The sequence below is a fragment of the Gorilla gorilla genome, chromosome 14 (genome assembly GCF_029281585.2).
Source record: "Gorilla gorilla gorilla isolate KB3781 chromosome 14, NHGRI_mGorGor1-v2.1_pri, whole genome shotgun sequence".
Taxonomy (NCBI): Eukaryota; Metazoa; Chordata; class Mammalia; order Primates; family Hominidae; genus Gorilla; species Gorilla gorilla.
Window position 1 is genome coordinate 66808063 of NC_073238.2, and position 27672 is coordinate 66835734.

General features: G+C 41.1%; 2 protein-coding genes across 11 annotated transcripts in view; both read left to right on the forward strand.

Annotated features, from left to right (window-relative positions):
- Positions 1-17503, forward strand: part of VPS36 (vacuolar protein sorting 36 homolog) — a 44543-nt gene extending 27040 nt beyond the window's left edge. For 3 of the 7 annotated variants that reach the window (XM_055359926.2, XM_004054555.4, XM_055359927.2), the window contains exons 7-14: positions 1450-1482; positions 1607-1684; positions 2607-2741; positions 5032-5097; positions 10599-10663; positions 11515-11599; positions 12559-12635; positions 12729-15944. In XM_055359926.2, the coding sequence (XP_055215901.1) occupies positions 1450-1482; positions 1607-1684; positions 2607-2741; positions 5032-5097; positions 10599-10663; positions 11515-11599; positions 12559-12635; positions 12729-12822 (633 nt within the window). In that variant the 3' untranslated portion in view covers positions 12823-15944. Of the gene's footprint in view, positions 1-1449; positions 1483-1606; positions 1685-2606; positions 2742-5031; positions 5098-10598; positions 10664-11514; positions 11600-12558; positions 12636-12728; positions 15945-17270 lie in introns of those variants that run through there. The other 4 variants (XM_055359923.2, XM_055359924.2, XM_063697627.1 and 1 more) reach the window with 4 other exon arrangements.
- A 4355-nt stretch (positions 17504-21858) lies between these two features.
- THSD1 (thrombospondin type 1 domain containing 1) overlaps positions 21859-27672 on the forward strand; it is a 29711-nt gene continuing 23897 nt past the window's right edge. For 2 of the 4 annotated variants that reach the window (XM_055359919.2, XM_055359920.2), the window contains exons 1-2: positions 21859-22562; positions 25900-26051. In XM_055359919.2, coding sequence (XP_055215894.2) covers positions 25994-26051 — 58 coding nt within the window. In that variant the 5' untranslated portion in view covers positions 21859-22562; positions 25900-25993. The remainder of the gene's footprint in view (positions 22563-25899; positions 26052-27672) is intronic. The other 2 variants (XM_019039572.3, XM_019039574.3) reach the window with 1 other exon arrangement.

A 27672-nucleotide genomic window follows, 5' to 3' on the forward strand; every position in this document is an offset into this window, starting at 1 on the left:
GGTTGGTGTGTGATTTGCCCTCTATTTAAATGTTAGAATTGACTTAGTTTCAGAGCTGGCGCCCAGAGTTTCTCACAAAGGGTTTCCTGCATCTGCTGGCTCTAGCTGATAAGAATCCAGTGTTTAAGCCTTTTGTTTATCTAAGGAAATTCCTGTTAGGTGTGTGCACATTCCCCTTTGTTTTCAGTTATTAACCTTAGTGAGTTGGCCATAAGAATACGCAACACACTATTCTTTTAGCAAAATCCTTTTGCAGATGGGGGATGCTTTCCTGCAGATGGGCATAAGCTGATCAGAGCCACTATTACATGTTTCAGACCACCATATGGACTGATATTTCAGTTAATGACAAGCTGCTTAACTGGTTTTAAAAAATAACATCTGTATGCATCAATTAGATAAGATATTCTGCACTGGGAGTATATTTTCAGTAACTTGAAATAATTTATTATAAATATATTTAAATTCAAAGAGGCCTTTGAAGTAGTTTTTTGCTGTAGCAAATTAAACAGTTGATTCTATGTAGATACATTTAGATGGTATTTGAATGTTTTTCTTTTGTGATAGCCACCATATCTACAAGCATAATGAGTATGATAATCAGAGGCTGATTATCTTACTTAAACTGATTATCTTACTTGCTAAACTTACTGTTTCAGTTAAGTAATACCTGTTTAAAGCCAAAATTATTGTGCCCAGAGAACTATTCCTGCAGCTGTGTATTGCCATTTTCAACCAGGAAGCTTTGTAGTGCTTTTGATTCTTAGAGACTTCCTATTAGAAAATGATTTTAGAAAAAACCAGTGACAGTGACAGAATTTCTTACTTTTCTCAAATAACAGTAAATAATATTTTCTGAACTACTGTTTATATCACCTTTTGCTTATTTAATCAATAATAATTATTTTCTTTGAAAATGTGAAGTTCTTTTGCAGTTTGTTTGGAAAATGTATGGTTTTTTAGCTAAAATGAAATTTTAGAATAAGGTAGATTTATTATTTATATAAATAGTTATTAACAAATTGATATTTGCAAGAAAATGTAAATTTTTTTTTTTTTTTTGAGACAGAACCTTGCTTTGTCGCCCAGGCTGGAGCGCAGTGGCGCGATCTCGGCTCACTGCAAGCTCCGCCTCCTGGGTTAACGCCATACTCCTGCCTCAGCCTCCTGAGTAGCTGGGACTACAGGCGCCCGCCACCACGCCCGGCTAATTTTTTTTGTATTTTTAGTAGAGACGGGGTTTCACCGTGTTAGCCAGGATGGTCTCGATCTCCTGACCTCGTGATCTGCCTGCCTCGGCCTCCCAGAGTGCTGGGATTATGGGCGTGAGCCACTGCGCCCGGCTGAAAATTTCAAATTTTTATGGGGAAAAAATAGAGGGTGCTTCATTTTTTTAAGTCATTTTAATTCTTTAGATGGATTTCAACCAAAATTCATTTCTCATTTCAGGCCTTTGAAGACCTCAGCAAACTAATGATCAAGGTATATGTCATTTATAAATGCCTATTAAATTCATACCAATTATGATACAGTTTTTGAAATATATTTTGTTAGCAGACATTTTGGGGACAATAGTGCTTTTCAGTCTTTACTTTTTATTTGACAGGCTAAGGAAATGGTGGAATTATCAAAATCAATTGCTAATAAAATTAAAGACAAACAAGGTGACATCACAGAAGATGAGGTAAATAAGTTGCTTTTTTTAAGGCATTTGAAACTAGATAACACAAATAATGCAGTAAGGTTTTTGTGGTTTACATTGGCTTTCTGAATGTACTGTTTTATTTATTATTTATGTTTTATTGTTTATTTATTTATGAGACGGAGTGTCGCTCCGTCGCCCAGGCTGGAGTGCAGTGGTGCGATCTCGGCTCACTGCAACATCCGCCTCCCGGGTTCAAGCGATTCTCCTGCCTCAGCGTCCCGAGTAGCTGGGACTACAGGCACGTGCCACCACGCCTGGCTAATTTTTTGTATTTTTAGTAGAGACCGGGTTTCACCGTGTTAGTCAGGATGGTCTCGATCTCCTGACCTCGTGATCCGCCTGCCTCGGATTACAGGCATGAACCACCACGCCCAGCCTGTTTTATTTCTTTTAGGACTTGAGGATATGTGAAAGTGCCAAAGAAAAGTTAACCGTAAAAATTATATTAGTTCTATCAGGATTAAAGGCTATTTCAATGCCTTTTTTTGGAGTGTAGAAAACAGAAATACTGAAATGTACAAGGAGTGGCTGTTTTATACATATCCCTAAGTTTCATGTTTGTTTCATTCAGTTTGTCTACAGTCTAATCACAGCCATTTTCTTTTTAGTTGTACTATTTGGTTGGCATTAAATATAGCAGAGGCATTTTCTGAATCTCCTTTCACATCAAACTTATGAAGTAAACAGAATATGAGAGACCAGGAGAGAAGTAGGAAGGAGAATAATTAGATGTATGCAGGGAACTCCTGGAAATCTGCTCCCTTATAGTTCACAGCATAGAAACACAGTAGAAGGAATGGGGATATGTAGACATAATTGAGTGGAATTGAATTTGTGATGGAAGAATTTCAAATATTGAGGTGGAGAGACTAATTCTGCATTTTCTCCTTTTTTATTATAGACCATCAGGTTTAAATCCTACTTGCTGAGCATGGGAATAGCTAACCCAGTTACCAGAGAAACCTACGGCTCAGGCACACAGTACCACATGCAGCTGGCCAAACAACTGGCTGGAATATTGCAGGTGCCTTTAGAGGTAAAAACTAAACCTATGTGTTTTTTTTTTAAACTGTGTTAAATTAGCCCTATGTCATCAGAAATGTTAACAAGAGCATAACTACTTTCATGATATGGTTATTGTCAACTGACATGTTTTTTTTTTCTTTCAGGTATATTAAATAAGTTCATTGTGCTTATTATTCTTTGTAATTTTCTAAGTTGTTTTTAATTTTCATTTTTGACATCTATAACTTTCTAAATCTATTTGATATGAAGTTTTCCTTATTTTTAAAAAGGAAATATATGATCTTTCTCTGAATAGATATATTTCCATACATCTAGTCTTTACTATTTAGTACTATTAATCATTCCATAATACAGATTCATCTTCTAGTCTGATAGTATTCAGGCAGTCAAGAGTTTATTAAAGCACTTGTATTAAAAAAGATTTCAAACCTATGCCAAATAGAATAGTATAATGAATCCTCTGTGGCCATCATCCAGCTTCTACTGTAAACCAAGCTCCACTCAAAATTACTTTAAAGCAAATCCCAGACATCACATCACTTTATCTGTAAACATTTCATTATGTAACTCTAATGATAAATACTCCTTTAAATACAACTATAATCCCCTTTCATAATCTAAAAAATTAAAATAATTTCTTAATGTTATCTAATATCTAGTGTTCACATTTTCTTTCTTTTTTTTTTTTTGAGGCGGAGTCTCGCTCTGTCACCCAGGCTGGAGTGCAGTGGTGCAATCTCAGCTCACTGCAAGCTCCGCCTCCCAGGTTCACACCATTCTCCTGCCTCAGCCTCCAGAGTAGCTTGGACTACAGGTGCCTGCCACTCCACTGCGCCCGGCTAATTTTTTGTATTTTTAGTAGAGATGGGGTTTCACTGTAGTCTCAATCTCCTGACCTCATGATCCGCCTGCCTCGGCCTCCCAAAGTGCTACATTTTCTTTTTTTTTTTTCTTGAAACAGAGTCTCACTATTGTCGCCTAGTCTGGAGTGCAGTGGCGCAATCTCAGCTCACTGCAACCTCTACCTCCCGGCTTCAAGCGATTCTCCTGCCTCAGCCTCCTGAGTAGCTGGGATTACAGGCGCCCACCACCACGCCCAGCTAATTGTTTTGTATTTTTAGTAAAGACAGAGTTTCACCATGTTGGCCAGGCTAGTCTCGAACTCCTGACCTCAGTTGATCCCCCTGCCTCGGCCTCCCAAAGTGCTGGGATTACAGGTGTGAGCCACCGTGCCGGCCTAGTATTCACATTTTCTCTTACAGGTGGTCTGTTTCAATCAGGATTCATTGCAGTTTGTTGGTTTGTTTCAAAAGTTTGTTTGTTTGTTTGTTTTTAATTTCATGGGTTCTTCTCCTGCCTCTTACCTCCCACCCCACAGTGTGTTTCCTGAAGAAATTAGTTGTTTAGACTATAGAGTGTGCTTTTCTGGTCCTATGTATTTCCTATAAACTGGTATTTATAATAAAGGTTTGTTAGGGTTTTTTAAAATTATTATTGCAGGACTATTTCATAGAGGCTGTTGTGTACTTCCATCAAGAGATACATAATGTCTGATTGTCTTTTTTTTAATTTTTAAAAAATTTTTTGTGATGTTAACAGCCATTGACAGTCATTACCTAGATCTGTTATTTCACTGGAAGTTGCAAAATGGTAATAGTCTTATTTAATTCTATACTTTCTTCATTTATTAGCTGTAATAAGTTAAAACATTTAAATGTATTTTTTGAAACATGGTGTAGAGCCCCTTTTTTCATTTAAGTAAATGTTAAAATGGTAATGAGGCCGGGCACAGTGGCTCACGCCTGTAATCTCAGCACTTTGGGAGACTAAGGTGAGCAGATCATTTGAGGTCAGAAGTTCGAGACCAGCCCAACCAACATGGTGAAACCCTGTCCCTACTAAAAATACAAAAAAATTAGCCGGGTGTGGTGGTGCATGCCTGTAGTGCCAGCTACTCAGGAGGCTGAGGCAGGAGAATTGCTTGAACCCGGGAGGTGGAGGTTGCAGTGAGCTGAGATTGTACCACTGCACTCTGGCCTGGGTGACAGAGAGAAACTCCATCTCAAAAAAATGAAAATAAAAATAAAAATAAAAGTGGTAATGACATTAAAATGCAAGTATTGAATCTAAACTGCCTTGTGGTATCTGAATAGGTTCTCCTTTGTATAAATAAAGTTTTTTATAAGCTTCTTAAAAATTTTTCTGATTTCTGATTTCACTGTGATTATGATTTCTGTTAAGAAATGCTAACTGGTGTAATTGTAACAGAATACTTTTTTAAAAATTTCATATTTTAACAGGAACGAGGGGGAATAATGTCACTCACGGAGGTGTACTGCTTAGTAAACCGAGCTCGAGGAATGGAAGTAAGGATAGAAAATTTAAATACTCTTTTAACCAAATGTAGATTTTCTTAATACAAATTCTGAATACAATTTGAGGAAGGGTTGTGAATATCAAAGCTATTTTGAGAAGCACTGTGGTACAGTGAAAGAATACTGTCCTGGGATCTAGGAGGTAGATTCTTTTCCTGGTTTTGATAGTGATTTGCTTAGTGACCTTCAGTAGCTTACTTAGCATCTCTGAGACTCAGTTTTCCTTCTTCCTCTTTTCTTTATTTTTATTTTTTGCTATTCAAAACTTTTTCTATTTTTCTTTATAATTGACACAATAATTGTACATATTCATGGGGTACTATATGGTGTTTCAGTGCATGTAAACACTGCATAATGATCAAATCAGGGTGTATTAGTCCATTTTCACACTGCTGATAAAGACATACCTGAGACTGGGCAATTTACAAAAGAAAGATTTAATTGGACTCACAGTTCCACATGGCTGGGGAGGTCTCACAATCATGGCGGAAGGCAAGGAGGAGCAAGTCACATCTTACGTGGATGGTGGCAGTCAAAGAGAGCTTGGGCAGGCAACTCCTGTTTTTAAAACCATCAGATCTCATCAGAAACATTCGCTATCACCAGAACAGCACAGGAAAGACCCGCCCCCATGATTCAATCATCTCCCACCAGGTCCCTCGAAAATATGTGGGAACTATGGGAGCTACAAGATGAGATTTGGGTGGGGACACAGAGCCAAACCATATCACAGGGCAATTAAGGTATTCATCACTTTAAACATTTATCATTTCTTTCTGGTAATAACATTAAAAATCCTCTCTTGTCTGTTATATGCAGCCATAAAAAAGAGCGAGATAATTCTTTTGTGGGAACATGGATGGAGCTGGAAGCTATTATCCTTAACAAACTAGTGCAGCAACAGAAAGCCAAATACCCATATTCTCACTGATAAGTGGGAGCTAAATGATGAGAACTTATGAACACAAAGAAGGAACAACAAACACTGGAATGTACTTAAGGGTAGAGACTAGGGGGAGGGAGAGGAGCAAAACAGATAACTGTTGGGTACTAGGCTTAATATTGATACCTAGGCAATGAAATAATCTGTACAGCAAACCCTAGTGACACGAGTTTATCTGTGTAGCAAACTTTCACATATACCCCCTAACTAAAATAAACATTTTTTAAAAAAACAAAGATAGAATCAACCTAAGTGTCCATCAGTGATGAACGGATAAAGAAAATGTCAGATACATACAAATGGAATACAATTCAGTCATAAAAAAATGAAATTACATAATTTGCAGCAACATGGAGAAACTGGAAGTCTTTATGTTAAGTGAAGTAAGCCAGACACAGAAAGACAAATATTGCATGTTCTCACTCATGTGGGAGCTAAAAAAGCTAATCTCATGGAGGTAGAGAATAGATGATAGATATCAGAGACCGGGAAAGGTGTATAAGTGGGAGCGGGGAAGAAGAAATGTTGGTTAATAGGTACAAACATACTGTTAGATGGAATAAATTCGAATGTTCAATAGCAGAGTAGGGAGGCAACAATGTATTGTATATTTCAAAGTAGCTAGAAGGGAGGACTTGAAATGTTCCTAAAACATAGACATGATAAATACTTCAGATAATAGGTACCCCCAAATAACCCTGACTTGATCATTACACATTTTATGCATGTGTATTAATAAAAATAGCCCCTGTACCCCATAAATATGTAAGATATTATGTATCAGTAAAAAGTACTCAGGGCTGGGCACGGTAGCTCACACCTGTAATCCCAGCACTTTGGGAGGCTGAGGCGGGCAGAATACCTGAGGTCAGGAGTTCGAGACCAGTCTGGCCAACATGGTGAAATCCTATCTCTACTAAAAATACAAAAAAATTATCTGGGTTTGGTGGTGTGTGCCTGTAATCCCAGCTACTCAGGAGGCTGAGGCAGGGGAATTGCTTAAACCAGGGAGGTGGAGGTTGCAGTGAGCCGAGATTGCGCCATTGCACTCTAGCCTAGGCGACAGAGCAAAACTCCATCTCAAAAAAAAAAAAAAAACCTACTCAGAAACAGAAAAAAAAAGAATACACTGCATTGCCATTATCTAGTCACCCTGTGTAATATAGCAACAGAACTCATGCTTCCTGTCTAACTGTAACTTTGTATCTGCTGACCAACCTCTCTCCATCCCCTCCTCCCACCTACCCTCCCCAGCCTCTGGTAGCCACTCTTCTACTCTCTACTTCTATGAGATCAACTTTTTTAAGATTCTACATGTAAGTGAGATCAAGTGGTGTTTGTCTTGCTATGTCTGGCTTATTTCACTTAACATAATATCCTCCAGTTTCATCCATGTTGCTGCAAATGAAAGGATTTTATTCTGTTTTGTGCTAAATAGTATTTCATTGTATATATGTACCACATTTTTTTTTAACCTTTAAAATTTTTGTTTTGTTTTGTATTTTTGAGACAGAGTATCACTCTGTAGAGTGCAGTGGCACAACCTTGGCTCACTGAAACCTCTGCCTCCCGGGTTCAAGCAATTCTTGTGCTTCAGCTTCTCAAGTAGCTGGGATTACAGCCGTGTGCCACCACACCAGGAGAATTTTCATACTTTTAGTAGAATCGGGGTTTCCCCATGTTGGCCAAACTGGTCTTGAACTCCTGACCTAAGGTGATCTACCCACCTTGGCCTCCCAAACAAAGTGCTGGGATTACAGGCATGAGCCGCCATACCCGGCCCCCAAATTTTTATTTTTTCTTTTTTATGGATACATAATAGTTGTACATATTTATGGGGTACATGTGAAATTTTGATACAAGCATATAATGTGTAATGACCAAATCAGGGAAATTGGGGGTCTGTCACCTCCAGTGTTTATCATTCCTTTGTGTTAGGAACATTCCAATTCCACTTTTCTAGTTACTTTGAAGTATACAATAGGGCCGGGTGCGGTGGCTCATGCCTGTAATCCCAGCACTTTGGGAGGCTGAGGCAGGCAGATCGCCTGAAGTCAGAAGTTCGAGACCACCCTGGCCAACATGGCGAAACCCCATCTCTACTAAAAATACAAAAATTAGCCGGGCGTGGTGGCAGGCACCTGTAATCCCAGCTACTTGGGAGGCTGAGGCAGGAGAATCGCTTAAAGTAGGGAGGTGGAGGTTGCAGTGAGCCGAGATCACGCCACTGCACTCCAGCCTGGGCAACAGAGCAAGACTGCATCTCAAAAAATAAATAAATTTAAAAAAAAGAAATATACAATAAATTATTGTTAACTATGGTTGCCCTATTGTACTACTGAATGCTATATCTTATTCCCCCCCCTTTTTTTTTTGAGACAGTCTTAACTTTTGTCACCCAGGCTGGAGTGCAGTGGCACAACCTCGGCTCACTGCAACCTCCACCTCCCTGGTTCAAGCAATTCTCCTGCCTCAGCCTCCCAAGTAACTGGGAATTACAGGCGACGGCTACCACGCCTGGCTAATTTTTGTATTTTTAGTAGAGACGGGGTTTCTCCATGTTGGCCAGGCTGGTCTTGAACTCCTGCCTTCAGGTGATCCACCCCCCTTGGCCTCCCAAAGTGCTGGGATTACAGGCATGGGCCGCTGCATCTGGCCTCTTATTCCTTCTAATTGTGTTTTTGTACCCATTAAACCAACCTCTCTTTATCCCTCCTTCCCCACTACTCTTCCCACCCTCTAGTGACCATTTTTCTACTCTCTATCTGCATGAAATCAATTTTTTTAACTCCCACATATGAGTGAGAACATGTGATATTTGTCTTTCTGTGCTAGCTTACTTCACTAAACAGTGTCTTCCAGTTCTATCCATGTTGTTGCAAATGATGTTGACTGTTGTGAATAGTGCTGCAATAACCATGGGAGTGCAGATTTCTCTTTGATACAGTCCTTTCCTTTCTTTTGGATATATACCCAGCAGTGGGATTGCTGGATCATGTGATAGTTCTATTTACAGTTTTTTGAGAAATTGCCATACTGTTTTTCATAGTGGCTGTACTAATTTACCTTCCCACCAACAATGTGTAAGAGTTCCCCTTTCTCCGCATCCTTGCCAGCATTTAGGGAGCTAGTTTTCTTACCTTTAATATAAAGGGCTTGGACTGAATGAAACTGTTCAGCTCTAATATTTTCTCTTTGTATTGTGATAAATAAAGTTGTTCAGGAAGCCCTTCCTCTGCAATAGTTAACTCTTTTGAATCAACTCGGTTGGAACAAGTTGCCTTGTAGATAATGCAGAGGCAAAGCTGCCCTGCCCCTTTGGCTGGGTATCAGCAGTGGCTATTCTTCAGCTGTCCTTCCTCCTTCACATCCAGATGTCCTTGGCCTCCAAGGTTCTGTCTAGGTATTCTTTGTGCCCCAGCAGTCACCTCCATGCAAATGGCTCACCCAGTCCCATGAATTAAGCCCCTGCTCTGTGTTTTTATCTGAATGCTGATCATAGCTGCTATTAGTCAGTACTTACCATCCACTGGACACTCTGCACGTGTTACCTCATTTATCCTCCCAATAACTCAGTGACATGGTTACTTTTACTGTAGGGGATAATTTGAAGAATAGGAAATTGAAACTTAGAAAGATGAAATAACTTGAGCAAGGCCACAGCCAGAGACAGTGGTTTGACAGGTATTTGGATCTGGGCTGGCCTGGCTCTGGAGCCATCCTGTGGGACTGAAAGCTGTGCTTGTCATCACCACACTATGCTGATTTGTTAAGGCTGCACTGTCCACAAGGATAGCCACATCATGTGCTGACTGGGGACTTGAAATGTAGTTAATCCAAATCAAGATATGCTGCAAGTATAAAAATGCACCAGATTCAGAAGACTTCGTACAAAATAAGGAAGTGTTAAATATCTCATTAATAATTTTTTGTATTGATTATATTTGAATTGGTTCTATGTTCAATCTTAAAATATATGCATTAAAATTAATTTCATGTTTCTTTTTACTTTTTTACTTTTTTTTTTTTTTGAGATGGAGTCTCGCACTATTGCCCAGGCTAGAATGCATGGCGCGATCTCGGCTAACTGCAAACTCCGCCTCCTGGGTTCAAGCAATTCAACTGCCTTAGCCTCTCGAGTAGCTGGGATTACAGGCACCTGCCACCGCGCCCGGCTAATTTTTATATTTTTGGTAGAGACGGGGTTTCACCATGTTGGCCAGGCCGGTCTCGAATTACTGACCTTGTGATTCACCAGCCTCAGCCTCCCAATGTGCTAGGATTACAGGTGTGAGCCACTGTGCATGGCCTCTTTTTTATTTTTTTAATGTGGCTATTATAAAATTTACAGTGACATATGTGGCATGCATATTTTATTGGGTACCACTGCTTTAAGGAATAGAAGTCTTTGGTTCCTTTGTCAATCTTTTTTGCTTTGTAGTGATTAAATCACCTAAAATTATTGATAAATGGTAATTTTAAAATATACTCTTCTGTTTTAGTGATCATTACCATTGTATAGCATTACTGGATTTTTTTTCCCTATTAGTTGCTCTCACCAGAAGATTTAGTGAATGCGTGCAAGATGCTGGAAGCACTGAAATTACCTCTCAGGTAAAGGAACCTCTGCAGGAAGTTTGCCACCTGCAACCATGATTCTGCATGGGGTAGATGGGAAAGCCCAGCCAAGTTTGCCATCCCTAGTGTCAAGCCAGATTATTGCTCTTGAAATTATATTATTTCATGTTTATCAGGGCTGGGCATGTCCTAACAGGGCTAGGAGTCAGACTCTTGTGGATTTGGGGGAATGAGATAAGAATGTGGGTTCTTCCCATGAGATCAGAATAACTAGCCCCTCTTCCCTTAGACATTTTGTGTTAGTCTCTGGAGATGTTCAGCTGTGAATATTCTTTTCCTTATTCTTAGGTTTAAAAAAGTAGCCAGGTGGCTGGGCGTGGTGGCTCACACCTGTAATCCCAGCACTTTGGGAGGCTGAGGCGGGCAGATCACCTGAGGTCGGGAGTTCGAGACCAACCTGACCAACATGGAGAAACCCCGTCTCTCCTAAAAATACAAAATTAGCCAGGTGTGGTGGCACATGCCTGTAATCCCAGCTACTGGGGAGGCTGAGGCAGGAGAATCGCTTGAACCCGGGAGGCGGAGGTTGCGGTGAGCCAAGATCATGCCATTTGCACTCCAGCCTGGGCAGCAAGAGCGAAATTCCTTCTAAAAAAAAAAGCCAGTAATTTTATTTAGCATGTAGATTTTAGTTCATAATTTTATTATCTGTGTATTCATGAGCTGTTTATGCCATTGTTGCTTGGGTTTGATATGTTTTAAGTGTTGTTTTGTTTAATATTGCCCTCATATCTGGGCATAAAAGAAGGTATAAAAGATGTCCTCCTTTTCAGCAGTTGAATATCCTAGATAATTCCTGGCTTTGTTCTCGCACCTGTGGTTTTCAGGCTCCGTGTGTTTGACAGTGGCGTCATGGTAATTGAGCTTCAGTCTCACAAGGAAGAGGAAATGGTGGCCTCGGCCCTGGAGACAGTATGTGAAGCCGATTTTCTCCAGTCTTTAGAGCTTGCTATGAAGACCCGAAGGCTTAGCAACTCAAAAAACAGGATTTCCTTTTGAATTTAACTTTACTGAAAAAGTAACATTCACACACCCAAATAAAAACGGTTTATCACTAACAATGAATCAATATTAACCAAAGTCATACATTAAGAGCTTTTTGAAACTTCTTGACACTCTTAACATCTTACATGTAAGGAGAATTAGAATTAGTGAGGTGCTTTCTTTTCTATTAAAGCTCAGTATTGAGAATAGGTTTTTAACTTTATCAGATGTTACAACACAATTAAACTTTTTCTTCCAGTAACACCTACATAAGCAGCTTGATAAAACGCCACAAGTTTTATGAAAATAATTGCTTCAAAAAATATAAAAAGCAACTGTAGTTTAGATGGATTTTACTGGCCAAACTGCCAATATTACTCATTAGGATGCCTGAAATAGTACTGTCTTCATAGCTTCTATGGTGAGCCTGTCTAATTTGAATAACTTATATTTATTATCCTTCTCATTTTCAACTAGATGAAAACCCCAAGACTACAGATATTTCTACCACATATTTTAAACTAAACCCATATGTAAAGTCCCTTCGCTGGAGCGTTAATATGTACTCAGAATTTGTTACATATTCCTTTTCAGAATATCAAATAGTTCTTTTTAGGCTTTAGTACAGTGACTGTTACATTATAGAGAGCTTGATCTTGATATTTGAGCCTCTACTATGTCTCTTCTGGGTACTTCAACTTTTGTAGGATTAAGCATTAGTTAAGATTCAGTTATAGTGTGAATGTTCTTTGGATTTTAGTAGGACATTCAGTAAATTATTTCTTGCATATACTGGTATACATTCTGCCTACCATTAGAACCCAGAGTGTGTTTAAATTAGTGTCCTAAATTAATTACATTTTTTTTCTGCTGTGTGTTTCTATTAGGTTTCAGAAAAGGGATCCCTAACATCGGAAGAGTTTGCTAAGCTTGTGGGAATGTCTGTCCTCCTAGCCAAAGAAAGGTAAGTAAGGTTCTTACCTTTCATTACAATGTATGTTTGTGTGTCTGCATGGACAGATAATTGTGTGGGGGTTTTTTCGTTTTTTTTTTTTAGGTTGCTGCTTGCAGAGAAGATGGGCCATCTTTGCCGTGATGACTCAGTGGAAGGCCTGCGTTTTTACCCAAATTTATTTATGACACAGAGCTAAGGGTTTTGTATTTAAAATCCTTTTTGTCCATATGTTTGCGTCATGTAGAGGTTGTATGACATTGAGCTAAGAGATAAACCCCGATCAATTGAGAATTTATTAGAACTTCACAGTGCAATGTAAATCTCTTTTAATTTCTCACTAAATATGGTCCAGGAAATTTATTTAGTATACACATAGGAAAATTCAGAAAAGTGAATGCCAATATGAATTTAAAATCATGCTATAGTGCAGAACCCTCAGAGTTTAACTTGGAATATAAAATGATCCTCAAATCTAATCATTTTATAAAGAAGGGAATTTAGTTTTGCAGAGAATAAAAAGAGCAGTTGCATGTTCAGACAGGTTAGATTATTATTTTGGTGTAACTGAAATTCACTGATTGCACATGACAATGTTGGGACAAAATATACTGCAGCATGCTATATGAGGCTCCTCCCCAGGGCTTTTAGAAGCAGTCATAGACATGTCTTCAACATACCAAATAAAATACCTTTAAAAATGAAATAATTTTATTTGACACATATATTTATATATATTCTATCTAGTTTCTCTTTGTTTTTTTAAGTGATGATTTCATGACTGGCATTTAAAGAATGCAACTGTGTCATTTTGTTTCCAAATGCTGTGGATTTTGAAACTGAACTAGAGAGCTGTATAGACATGCCCAGAGTTATGATTACAAATTTAGGAGGTAGACGGCTCAGGAATTCCCTGGGATTGTTGTGCTGGTGGAATGGCAGAGGGAACTTCACAGGAACCTCAGTGTTCTTTTACCTCAAAGCCACAGACAGGAAATAGAAAGTGGAAAAGTAATGTCTCCTTTTCTTTTCCATAAGGAGTTTCAACACTGAACTTTAAAAAGTCTATCATATTCCAGCAATATTTTTTCTTTGTCCTTTATGTTATAAGTTGTGTGGAAAAACTACTTCGGTAAGAAGTGTTACTGAGATAACAACAACTGGCTAATACTGCATGTAGATTGCTTAGGTTTTAAAGTGACTGCCTGACTTCACATGTTATTGCTACAGCCTCTAGTATGTTCGCATTATCTCAAACTCAGGGACCCCACAGGACAGGAGACACCCTTTCTGAAACTGAGTTGGAAGTGAAAGGGTGGTGATGGTTTTGGCCAAGCCTGCGGGAGGGAAAGTATTGTATTGGGAGCACCCTTGGGACCAGGAAGAGGGATGCCCAGGTTCACACTCTGGGATCCCTAAGACATTGTCAGTGGGTAAGGTGGAGGGCCACTGCCAGAGGCTGCTGCAGTGCCCTTTGGGAAGTGCCAGGGACCCTCAGCTGCAGACCCAGGGGATCCCAATCCCTTATCTCTGCCTGAAAAGTGGCTATTCCTGCTTCGTATCCTCCAGTGTCACAGGAATGCTGTGCCTGAGACATCCCACTTTAGTTTTTGTTTTCCAAACCTGTCACTGACTCTTCATTGTGGTGACAGATCCTCTGGTTCCCCCATTGCTCAGCCTCAGGTTTATTTTGAGGGTAACTCAGTGTCTGACTGCCCAAGTCTTTTAGGGGTTAGTTGGACCATTGTGTAAGCTTGTTTGTATGTCTCACCTCTTTCTGGTTGGTACTTACTGTCTCACAGTGCTCTGGCAAACTTGTACACACACACACACACACTCTCTCTCTCTCACCTGGCTAAGGCTTTTAAAATTATAAAGATAAATAATCTGTTTCACCAGCTGGAGTGAGTTGCAAGGAAGATTGCTGGAGCTACTCAATCTAGCGCTAATGGTTTGGATTCATTACTGCAAACCTACATAATTTAACATATTTGTTTACTTTAGTGTGACAACTGATGAAAAAAAATGGAGCAATCTGAATTGTATAAAATGACTTAAGAAGGAAGAAAAGTGATATATAAATATATTTTGCAAATGTCACATTAATTTAAAAATGAGTATGATTGATTTTATTTTTAAAGTGGGCATTCTTCACTGTTTCGAGACCTTTGTATGTATTTGTGTATTTTTATCTTTTTTTTTCAGGCCATTATTATAAGGTGTTATTTTGGCCCTCTAATGTAGAAGTTATGTTTAAATACAACCAATCAGGCCCTAAGTGCAAAAAAGTTCTGTCTTGGTGCTTATCACTGGTATAATTATTATTTTTTTGTTTTCCTAACTTTGCTCTTAGGAGCATGAGCCTCTTTGTAGCTTTATGGTAATGCAATATTTCTGGTCATTTACTGTCAAAAAAATTTTTTACATTGTGTTAGTGAAGACTGTGTTTTCAGGGTTAAATGATTGGTATCAATGTATATAGAGTAAAATTATTGCAAAATTTAAAAATGATTTTTCTTGGCATTCTTTTTAAATACTCTGAAACGTATATGCAAATGAGAAACCTTTACTCATACTAAAGCCAGTTATGTTAAGAATTTTTCCTTTGGATTTTATAATTAAGAGTTGCTTATAAATACTTATGACATTGAGCTCTTACTGTTTTAGTTGTCTTAAAAGAATGGGACATGTCATGAACTGGTTTCTTTTTTTAAAAAATTCTTGATGTGAATTCCACTGTTGCCTGACCATGTATGTTCAGATGAATGTACTCTTTCTTGTTCCTTGTTACCAGATTAATCTGAGAGAATGTGGATTCATCCTGTCATCTTTCTCATACTCAAATACTTAAAATGGTTCTTTTGCCCAAAAGTCTCAGAGTCTTCATTTTGGTACAGTGGAGTCACAACTTGTAAGGTGGTTAGGTTTTAAAGACCGTGCCTAAGGACAAAATTAAGCGTGCTCAGAATGGTCCTTGAAAATCTCCTAAATTACCAATATATTTCTCTTTGTAGTCTTAAAGTTTAAATCCCTGTGGAGTGATATGTAGGTATGAATATATTATGCTTATATTAAGTACAAAAATACAAACTGCATATCAAGAGATTCTTATAGCATTAATAATTTCCATGCATGTGTCTTTTTCCAGTAGGTATGGTTGAATTTATGTAAATGTATTGCTAATCCCGTCCCTTACGATCTAGAGTATAAGCTGCGCAAGGGCAGAAGTTTTTATCTGGTTTGTTCATGGATGTATTCTAAGAGCTGAGAACAGGGCCTGGACACAATAAGCATTCAATAAATATTTACTGAATGAATGAACTCCTACCTATATTCCTATTTATAATTTGGCTCCACTTTATCCTACTTTAGCTCCCATTCAATTCAGTGAAAAAAACATTTTTTTGAACACATAGCAATTTTGTGTGAGCAGTTTTGTTGGGCACTGGTAGTGGGAGGGGATACAAAGATGAATAAGATACAGCTGTGTCCTTAAGAAAAGGGAAACCTAGTTGGGGAAACAGACATGTAAGCAACTTTCACTGAAGATGGAATGAAGTAAGTGCCATGGAAGGGTCATATGTACCATGCTGGGGAAGACAGAAAAAGGAGCCCTTAGTCCTGGTGGAGGGCTTTGGAAGGGAAAGGAAGAACTAGGCTCACAAAGACCAAGAGATTGTCAGCAAGTGGAAGGTGTTGGGAAAAGGGAACAGCAGAGGTGTGCCCCTTCCTGCTCCTGGATATTTCCCTTGTCTGTCCAAACCTTTCTTTACTTCTTCCCACTCACCTCCCCTCTCCCACGCCCACCCCCACCAATCTAAATTATACTTTGCTCAATCCTGCCTGCATCAGAAATGTTTCCAATACACAGCTCTATTATTTCTAAACTCTACAAGAGTTACTGTCTTTTCCATATGCTTAACTATATTTTGTCTTGTTCTCTTAAATGTTGTCTTGATACCATAAGAAAATAGAGAAACTGGGTTTAAGTTCAAAGACTGTCGTGTAACATTTCTTTTGAATTCTCACTGACCTAGGTCAGTGACTACATGGTAGATTCCTAGTAAAGTATTAACTGAATTGAGTGATTTTTGAATTATAGTAATGAGTCATACACGAGTTGCCTAGCAAACCAACTCTGTCTTTTACCCTCTTCCCAAGAGGTTTCTCAACCAGACTTGTCAAGGCTTAGCCTGTCTGAGTGAGATCTAATCTGTCTTACTCAAATATGGCATGTGCCATGTCCATGATGTGGAAAGCACTCCAGAGTAGTTGTTATACACATGTAAGTTCTTGTTATTACAGTGTGGAAATTGGGCCATTCGTCTTCTTCCTTGTGTCCTGATACGAAATCATGAGTCAGTTATAGCTTTCATCTCAGAGCATTACCCAGAGAAATAAAAGCTCTCTCCATTTGTATAAATGGAGTTATTGAGATAATGTATAAATTTTATACAATTTGCACAAGATTACTAGATCAGTCGCTGACCCAGAAAGAAAACTGAAGGTATTTTGAGAGCCAGAACAGTTATAGTTCAATACTGACCATACCACTGTTTGTTTGAAAGCATTTTTTCCTTTCATTTTTATATTGCCTTCTTTTAGAAAACGTTAAACTATATCTTTTTTTTTTTTTTTTTTTTTAAGTAGAGACGGTGTTTCACCATGTTAGCCAGGATGGTCTCAATCTCCTGACCTCGTGATCCGCCCGCCTCAGCCTCCCAAAGTGCTGGGATTACAGGCGTGAGCCACCGCGCCCGGCCTGAAAACGTTAAACTATATCTTAACTGTCCAATAAAGACAGCAGTACAGTTTGGCAAGAATTCTAATGGAGACAAAATTGACCAATCAGTTCAATAAAGCTGTTATTTAAAAAATGACCAAGCGTATTGATAGAGCCACTTGTACCTGGATTTCCTCCCTTGAAGAGTAGCTTTTTGGGGAAAAAGTATGTGCCTGAAAGATTAATGCAGAGAAAGCTGCCTCCGATATGTTTCACTTAATCACTATAATATTTCACAATAACTATTATATGCTTTCTACAGTGAAGGGAAGGAGGGATTAAGAAATCTACCCAGATTTGCAGTGTCAGGGCTGGAATTTAATCTAGGCTTATCTAAAAGTGTATCTTTTTACTTGCATGCAGTGTAAGGAGGAGGTCCAACTTCATTCTTTTGCATGTGGCTATTTGGTTATGCCAGCACCATTAGTTGACCATTAAATGGTCTTGGCACACTTGTCAAAAAACAGTTGACCATATGCTTGCATATGGGTTTTTTTGTTTTAAAAAGTAATTTTTAAAAACTCAATTGACCATAGATATGAGTTTCTGAACTTGCAATTCTAGCTATTTATCTATCTTTTTGCTAATATCACACTGTCTTGATTACTACTGCTTTGTAGTAAGTTATTTTTTTTTTTTTGAGACCGACTCTCACTCTGTCACCCAGGCTGGAGTGCAGTGGCACATTCTCGGCTCACTGCAACCTCCACCTCCCGGGTTCAAGCAATTCTCCTGCCTCAGCCTCCTGAGTAGCTGGGACTACAGGTGTGTGCCACCATCCCCAGCTAATTTTTTTTTTTTTTTTTTTTTTTTTTTTTTAGTAGAGATGGGGTTTCGCTGTTGGTCAGTCTGGTCTCAAACTCCTGACCTCAAGTGATCCGTCTGCCTTGGCTTCCCAAAGTGCTGGGATTACAGACATGAACCAGCCTGTAATAAGTTCTGAAATTGGAAAGTGTGAGTCCTCCAAATACGCTCTTCATTTTCAAGATTGTTTTATCCTGTTCTGGGTTCCTTATACCCCCATATAACTTTTTTTTTTTTTTTCCAGACAGGGTCTGGTTCTATTGCCCAGGCTGGAGCGCAGTGGCACAATCTTGGCTCACTGCAACCTCTGCCTTCTGGGCTCAAGCAGTCCTCCCACCTCAGCCTCCTGATGGCTGGAACTACAGGTGCACACCACCACACCAGATAATTTTTGTACTTTTATAACTCCAATGCCTGCTCTTTCCACTGAGCTTTTGCTTTTAAAACTGAAATGTCAGGGACTGGGTGGTATGTATTTGAAAAAGAATCCTAGCGTAAATTGGTGAATGGAAATTAGACTAGATAATTCTACTGGCAGTGAAATTGGATGATCACCTTAAAGTCTTCTTTGAAACTTTGGATGGATTTAATTAGTATTGCTAGAAGTAACTATTTGACAAGATTGGTTGGTCTCACTCTGTCACGTAGGCTGGAGTGCGGTGGCGTGATCACTGTTCTCTGTAGCCCCAACCTCTCGGGCTCAAGTAATTCTCCCACCTCAGCCTCCAGAGTAGCTGGGACAACAGGTACATGCCACCACACCTGGCTAATTTTTTATTTATTTTATTTTTTGAGATGGGGTCTCACCCAGCCTGTGCAGTGGCATCATCTTGGCTCACTGAAGCCTCCACCTGGGTTCAAGTGATCCTCCTGCCTCAGCCTCCCAAGTAGCTGGGACCACAGGCACGTGCCATCACAGCTGGCTAGTACATTCTATTTTTGGTAGAGACGGGGTTTTGCCATGATGCCCAGGCTGGTCTTGAACTCTTGAGCTCAAGCGATCCACCCGCCTTGGCCTCCCAAATAACTTCTTATTTATTGTGGCGATGGAGTCTTGCTGTTTTGCCCAGGCTGGTCTAAAAGTACTGGGCTCACGCAAACCTCCTGCCTTGGTTTCCCAAATTGTTGCGATTACAGCCATGAGCCACTGCACCTGGCTGACAATATAAGTTCTTAGAAAATTTTATACCTCTGGTAACATACAAGTAAATACTTGTGCTACCTTTTTAAAAATGAAGTGATAGAGTCAAAGACCTGCAAATCACATATTTTAAAATATTTTTTAAATGAGGTACAGTTTACAAACTGCAATGCACAGATCTTCAGTCAGACAAGTTTTAACAAATGCTTAGTAAATCCATGTAACTCACACTCCAAACAGTAGAACATATCTGTCGCCCCCTAAAAGTTTCCTGGTGCCTCTTTCCTGTCATCGCTCTCCAAAGGCCACCACTGTGCTTTGATTTCCATCACCAGATATTAGTTTTGCTGTCAAATGTTATATTCTGCATACCAGATATTAGTTTTGCTGTCAAATGGTATATTCTGCATAAAAGAAAAGCAAGTGGTAAACCATACTGCATAGTTACTCAATTTAACAAGCACAGCTGTTAAGGTGGAATCTATCCTCTCATATTTTCCCAAAAACTTAAAACTCTTTTTTAAATTTTAGTTTTAGATTTGGGGGTGCATATGCAGGTTTGTTACAAGGGTAATTGCATGTTGCTGAGGTTTGGGCTTCTATTGATCCTGTCACCTAGATAATGAACATAGTACTGAGAGATGACAGCGTGCTGGCAGCCCTCACAGCCCTCGCTCACTCTCGGCACCTCCTCTGCCTGGGCTCCCACTTTGGCGGCACTTGAGGAGCTCTTCAGCCCGCTGCTGCACTGTGGGAGCCCCTTCCTGGGCTGGCCGAGGCCAGAGCCGGCTCCCTCAGCTTGCGGGGAGGTGTGGAGGGAGAGGCGCCGGCGGGAACCGGGGCTGCGCGCGGTGCTTGCGGGCCAGCACGAGTTCCGGGTGGGTGTGGGCTCGGCGGGCCCCGCACTCGGAGCGGCCCAGGGCAATGAGGGGCTTAGCACCTGGGCCAGCAGCTGCAGAGGGTGTGCTGGGTCCCCCAGCAGTGCCGGCCCACCGGCGCTGCGCTCGATTTCTCGCAGGGCCTTAGCTGCCTCCCGGAGCAGGGCAGGGCTCGGGACCTGCAGCCCGCCATGCCTGAGCCTCCCCCACCCTCCATGGGCTCCTGTGAGGCCCGAGCCTCCCGGACGAGCACCACCCCCTGCTCCACAGCGCCCAGTCCCATCGACCACCCAAGGGCTGAGGAGTGCGGGCACAGGGCGCGGGACTGGCAGGCAGCTCCACCTGCAGCCCTGGTGCGGGATCCACTGGGTGAAGCCAGCTAGGCTTCTCACTGGTGGGGACTTGGAGAACCTTTATGGCTAGCTAAGGGATTGTAAATACACCAGTCGGCACTATATCTGGCTCAAGGTTTGTAAACACACCAATTAGCACCCTGTGTCTAGCTCAGGGTTTGTGAATGCACCAATGGACACTGTATCTAGCTACTCTGGTGGGGACACTCTGTATCTAGCTAATGTAGTGGGGACGTGGAGAACCTTTGTGTCTAGCTCAGGGATTGTAAATACACCAATCAGCGCCCTGTCAAAACAGACCACTCCGCTCTCTGTAAAATGAACCAATCAGCAGGATGTGGGTGGGGCCAGATAAGAGAATAAAAGCAGGCTGCAGGCGCCAGCAGTGGCAACCCGCTGGGGTTCCCTTGCATGGTGTGGTAGCTCTGTTCTTTGGCTCTTTGCAATAAATCTTGCTGCTGCTCACTCTTTGGGTCCACACTGCCTTTATGAGCTGTAACACTCACTGCGAGGGTCTGCAGCTTCACTTCTGAAGCCAGCGAGACTACGGACACACCGGGAGGAACGAACAACTCCAGACCCGCCACCTTAAAAGCTGTAACACTCATGGCGAAGGTCCGCAGCTTCACTCCTGAACCGGCGAGACCACGAACCCACCAGAAGGAAGAAACTCTGAACACATCCGAACATCAGAAGGAACAAACTCCGGACAGGCCGCCTTTAAGAACTGTAACACTCACCGCGAGGGTCCACAGCTTTATTCTTGAAGTCAGAAAGACCAAGAACCCACCAATTCCGGACACAGTACCCAATAGGATGTTTTTCAGCCCTTGCCCCTTTCTCTCCCTCCCTTGACTTGGAGTCTCCAGTGTCTGTTGTTGCCATCTTTATGTCCATGAGTACCCGTTGTTTAAGCTCCCACTTATAAGTGAGAACATTCGGTGTTTGGTTTTCTGTTCCTATGTTAATTCACTTAGGATAATGTCCTCCAACTGCATCCATGTTGCTACAAAGGACGTGATTTTGTTCTTTTTTTATGGCTGTTTAGTATTTCGTGGTGTGTATGTATCACATTTTCTTTACCCAGTCTACTGTTGATGGGCACCTAGGTTGATTCCATGTCTTTGCTATTGTAAATAGTACTGTGATAAACATAGTGCAGGTGTCTTTTTGGCAGAATGATTTATTTTCCTTTGGGCATACACCCAGTAATGGGATTGCTGGGTCGAATGATCTTTCTGTTTTTAGTTGAGAAATCTCCAAACTGCTTTCCACAGTGGCTGAACTAATTCACATAACTATAAAAAGAACTTTAACACTTGCAGAGTAGAGTTTTAAAAATGTTTAGTTATTTTTAATAACCAATTCTGACCCCAGGGAAAGAAAATGGAGATGCACTTTACCTGAACTATGTTCTTTTGAAACTCTTCAGTGACATTTGGGAAAGCAAGTTTACAGCCCACATGCTGTGCCACTTCAAGGACTTATTTTTGTGGTCTCCCTGAAGAAAATGACACTAGAGTAGAAGTGATTGAATGTGAAGTGTCAGGAGATTGCTCGCTCGTCCTTCGTTAAACCCCTGGTCCGGCTGTGTGCTGTGGACGCGGGTGTGTGTTGAGGGGACCTGCGTCTGCCGGGACCGCACCCCCTCCCGCAGGACCTTGGCTGGCCGCGCGTTTCCTGCCTGTTTCCTGTCCAGCAGCTGGCGAGAGGGGGACGGGCAGGAAAGGATGCGCTGCCCAGAAGGGGCGGGAGCCGACCACGCCCGGTCCCGGGTGCCCCCCGCCCTCCCGGTGCCCGCCCTCCCCACGCCGTCGGGGGCGGGCCCGGGCGGGGCTGTGGGAGCCGAACGCCGCGGGGTCAGGGCGTGCAGTCTGGGACGCGGGATGCTCGGCGCTCTACCTCGCCGCCCCTGAGGCTTCCCGTTCGCCTCGCCACGCGCCCGGACGGCCTGGGGTCGCTGCCCGTCAGTCTCGAAAGGTAAGAAGCGCCCTCCGCATCCCGGTGTTCGCGCCCGTGCCGCGAGACTCTTGGAGGCTCCTCTGGGGTCGGGAAATGCCTCCGGACTCTGCCACCTCACCGCAGCCTGAAGGCGCAGGTGGACGGTGGCGGCCCCTCCCCACACCCGCCTCGGCCCCAGGGGACGCTTTTAAGGGGTATTGGTCTCCACACCTCGGAGTCCCGAATTTAAGTGAACCTGGCTCTGCCCTGGCTCAGATGTTGCCGAGTGACTGAGACTGGCCACAGAACCTTGAAAAATCGCGTCTTGAGCTACTGTTTCTTTCCAAAAAGAAATCCTTTCTGATATACAAAAAGTATGAAATACAAGGATTAAATTAAATTAAAGACGGTCCTCATTAAGGAGGGCTTTAAGCTGACGACGCGAGGGGTAGACTTCCAGGCGTGAACTGGGCTTGAGGGCATTTGGGAAGCTGAGTAGATGGGGCGAGCCAGGGCGCCCCAGGAACGCTGCACCCAACCTGTGGAACCAGAGCAGAGCAAACTCGAATGAACAGATAAATGAAGCCTGTTTACACGAGCTGCTTTAGAGCTACAGATTTCCTCCCGATAAATACTATTCGTATATATACACACAAGCATGTGCATGTTGGTAGGAAGGGACAAAATAACTGCTTCGTTTTCCATTTTATTCTTTCACGAATCATTGGTCCCATGGACATTAGTGTAATTCATTTACTTTTTCTGCAGCTATGAAGGGAGATTTAGAAGCGTTTGTCCTAGCTGGTTTCAGCAAACACATGGGGTCTCAGGTTGGGTGATGCTGTTAGCCGTTGAGAATATTCACAACTTTTCCCCACCTTCTCAGCTGATGCATTTAGAATTTGTCTATAAAGTTTACATACAAGAATGCTATGTAGAAGTATTTTCAAATGTGTATAAAATATATCTAAGTTCTTAATTTCTTAGAACAATTCTCAATGCAAACATTGTAAGAAGTCAGTCGAGGTATTGGGAACAACATGTTGAAAGAAAATAAGCAAGGTAGAAAGAAATTAAAGAGACATATTATGACTAATGTTATGATCATATTCCATATTATGATTGACAAGTAGGCTGGTCTGTTTTATAAGTCTTTTTCCATTCAGCTCTAAATATAGATTGTCTCACCATTCTATGTTTTACCGATCATTTACATAAGAAAGAAAATGTGTTATAATCACAAAATCAGTAATGATTTGGGGCTTCAAAAATAAAAATGTTATTGTGGTGGAAGCAAACAAATCTGAGAGAAGCCAGTTCAACTTTTGAGAGCTTGCTTCTTCTTAATTTGGTTACCAGGTCTCAGTGACTTAAAAGAAGCATTGTAATTGTCTTAAGTGCTCACACTTGCCCAAGTGATGTGATGCGTTCTGCAAGGATCTTACTGGCTGACTTTGGCCAGGTTTCCCGGTCCATGTTCGAGGAAAGAATTGGGTCAAGTCTGTGGCTAATTCCACCCGAAACAATTTTCTTCTTCTTTCCTTTCTTTTCTTTTTTTTTGAGGTGGGGGTGGCGGGGAAGAGGAAGGAGCCCTAATCATCTGCATAGTTACACTTCAAATCTCTGTTTCCCTTTCAGGAAGTACAGTATTTCCTTTGTTCAGCAGCTCTTGCTGAAAGAAAGCTAATAAGACACACCAGTTTCCCTTCCATTGAATTCGGGCTTATTTCAATCAGTCTTCTTAATTCCACTAATTTGTGCTCTTATTTGAAGAGATGTAACATGTATTTGGAATATAATATACTTGCTTATTAAAATGATTAACTGTGGGCTGGGTGTGGTGGCTGACGCCTGTAATCCCAGCACTTTGGGAGGCCATGGTGGGCAGATCACGAGGCCAGACATCTGAGACCAGCCTGGCCAACGTGGTGAAACACCGTTTCTACTAAAAATACAAAAATTAGCCAAGCGTGGTGGTGCACACCTATAATCCCCACTACTCAGAAGCCTGAGGTGGGACAATCACTTGAACCTGGGAGGTGGAGGTTGCAGTGAGCCAAGATCATGCCACTGCACTCCAGGCTGGGTGACAGAGCAAGACTCTGTCTAAAAAAAAAAAAAATAAATAAAATGTGAATAATGGGGGGGACCATAAACATTAAGAAAGTATATATTTGGTTATATTTAATATTAATACATAGTTTGCTAGACTCTAGTATGAAAGAACTATCTTAAATGCCCAGTATCTTATTCTATAGTTGAATAGTCTATATAAAAATAAGTGCCTTTTCCAGCCGGGTGTGGTGGCTTACGCCTGTAATCCCAGCACTTTGGGAGGCTGAGATGGGCAGATCACGAGGTCAGGAGATCGAGATCCTGCCTAACACGATGAAACCCCATTTCTACTAAAAATACCAAAAATTAGCTGGGCATGGTGGTGGGCGCCTGTAGTCCCAGCTACTCGGGAGGGTGAGGCAGGAGAATGGCGTGAACCCGGGAAGCAGAGCTTGCAGTGAGCCGAGATCTCGCCACTGCACTCCAGCCTAGGCGACAGAGTGAGACTCCATCTCTAAATAAATAAATAAAATAAAATAAGTGCTTCTTCCAACAAATAACTGAACCACAGGCCAGCAAGGTCTTCCCTGCCCTCTTAGGTAGACTGGGAAGATTGCTGTGTGAACCACCGATCTCGTGATGCATACCAGCAGCAACAAGTATTGCAGGACTGATGAAGATGATTGTTATTTGTCTGTTTTCTCCTTAGGCTGCCCTAAACAAGGGAAGTCAGGGCCACATGGAGTTCACATTTAATTGTAGTATTCTGGGGTATCTTTTTTTTTAAAAAAGCTTTGATCACTTGGATGTAGCTCCTAGGAATTGATAAATGAAGCAATCCTGGTAACACACCAATTGTGCAAGGAAATGTTAGCCCGTTTGTGGACGCCAGGCAGGGAGCATTTGGGTATACAAAGCACAATGCTAAATTAAAGTTTAGCAGAAATTTAGTAAATTGATCAGTGTGAAATGCCAAGCAGATAAATAATGTGAAAATGTATCCAAATTGGCTATTAACTTTGATAAAATTAAGCAAATAACAATAAACTCTCCACGTCAGGATGTGCTGTAAAGAGAAGAGACTTTGGTGTTGTGCAAAGATAATCTTAGTGGGTGTTGGGCATACCTGCGTATTCTTGACCTGTGAGTTATAATGGAATGAAAAGGGCTTGTATAATTATAAGTCATTGCCCCAGGGAAAATTAGTGTCCTCTCTAGTTTCCTTTCAATATCACTTAGAAAGTTTGAGTTTTAGAATGGTTTTGTCATTTAATGATTACTGTTTTGTCAATCACATTGAATGGAGCCATCATTTTTTGAGGTTCTAATTTCAGGTGTTTTTGGGGAAAAAAATCACAATCTGGACGTGAGAAAGGACATGAGGAGACTAAAGACCTGGGATTTTGTCAATCAGAATGAAACCAATGTTGAAAGACTTTTCAAATCTATTGTTGGTGGTACTCTGTGACTATGGTGAGTATTGTGAGTATACTTAACGCTATTGGTAGCAATAAGACATAAATATGACATTTATAAATGCATTGATGTTGATGACTCTTCATGAAGGAGGCAGGGTAGGGTATATAATGCAGTGCTTTCTCAACTGTGACCCTTGCAACCCTGGGTTCTCTTATGCTTCAGTGATTCTGCATGATTGATTCGTATTTCACTTTATATTTTTAACTCTTAAAAAAATAAAAAAACCAACTCTCTCAAATTTTAACAAATTGGAGGCAAGCATGTTACCTTGAGTTCTCTTTGATTTCCCAGTAATTCAGTGTGATAAATCACTTCATACACACATGCAATGATGTTGTGTATATTAGGGTTCTACATAAGATTTCACTTGACAGAGTTTTGGTGCTAACATACATTTGGACCCAATCTGAATTTCAATCCTTGAAAGTTGCGTGCTCTTAGAAAAGTTTCTTAATCTCTTTCAATCTCAGCAATAATATTGACTTTACAGGGTTGTTATGATAATATCAAGAATGCAAAACACCCTGAATGAGCAAATAGTAGGTGCTTAAAGTCTGTTCTCGTCATTCGTTTCAACTAAAAATTGAGTTCATTTCTCAGAGAGCTTTATACAACTACTGAACAATAGAGTCAACAATATGATATAATCTTCACTACTTTTGATGATTTCCAAATATTTCATAGACATCTAAGCAGTTGATTGCATGGCAGTGGAAGTTGTTTTTGAATTTGGTAAAGAAATTGTGATCCAAGATATAGAGGACACTGGCTTGTGTAATGTGAATGGCATAGCTGGTTAAATGGCCCAGAGCCTGTGCTGTTCATTTCATTCAGTAGACCTCCTTTCTCAGTCTTTTCTTTTTTAAGAAGTTTATTTATACAAGAAGACACCGGATTTAAGGAAAGCCAATGTGGGATTCATTTATTTTAAAGTAATTTGGCCGGGCGTAGTGGCTCATGCCTGTAATCCCAGCACTTTGGGAGGCCGAGGTGGGCGGATCACCAGGTCAGGAGATCAAGACCATCCTGGATAACATAGTGAAACCCCATCTCTACTAAAAATACAAAAAAATTAGCCGGATGTGGTGGCAGGTGCCTGTAGTCCCAGCTACCTGGAAGGCTAAGGCAGGGAATGGCGTGAACCCGGGAGGCAGAGCTTGCAGTGAGCCGAGATCGCACCACTGCACTCTAGCCTGGGTGACAGAGCGAGACTCTGTCTCAAAAAAAAAAAAGTAACTTATCCCTTCTTAAAAACTGATTACTCTGGCTGGATGCAGTGGCTCACGCCTGTAATCCCAGCACTTTGGGAAGCCGAGGCGGGCAGGTCACGAGGTCAAGAGATTGAGACCATCCTGGCCAACATGGTGAAACCCCGTTTCTACTAAAAATACAAAAATTAGCTGGGTGTGCTGGCACGCACCTGTAATCTCAGCTACTTGGGAGGCTGAGGCAGGAGAATCACTTGAACCCGGGAGGCGGAGGTTGTGGTGAGCCGAGATCGTGCCACTGCACTCCAGCCTGGGCAACAAGAGCAAAAGTCCGTCTCAAAAACAAACAAACAAAAAAACAAACAAAAAAACAAAAACAAACAAAAAACACAGATTACTCTACATGT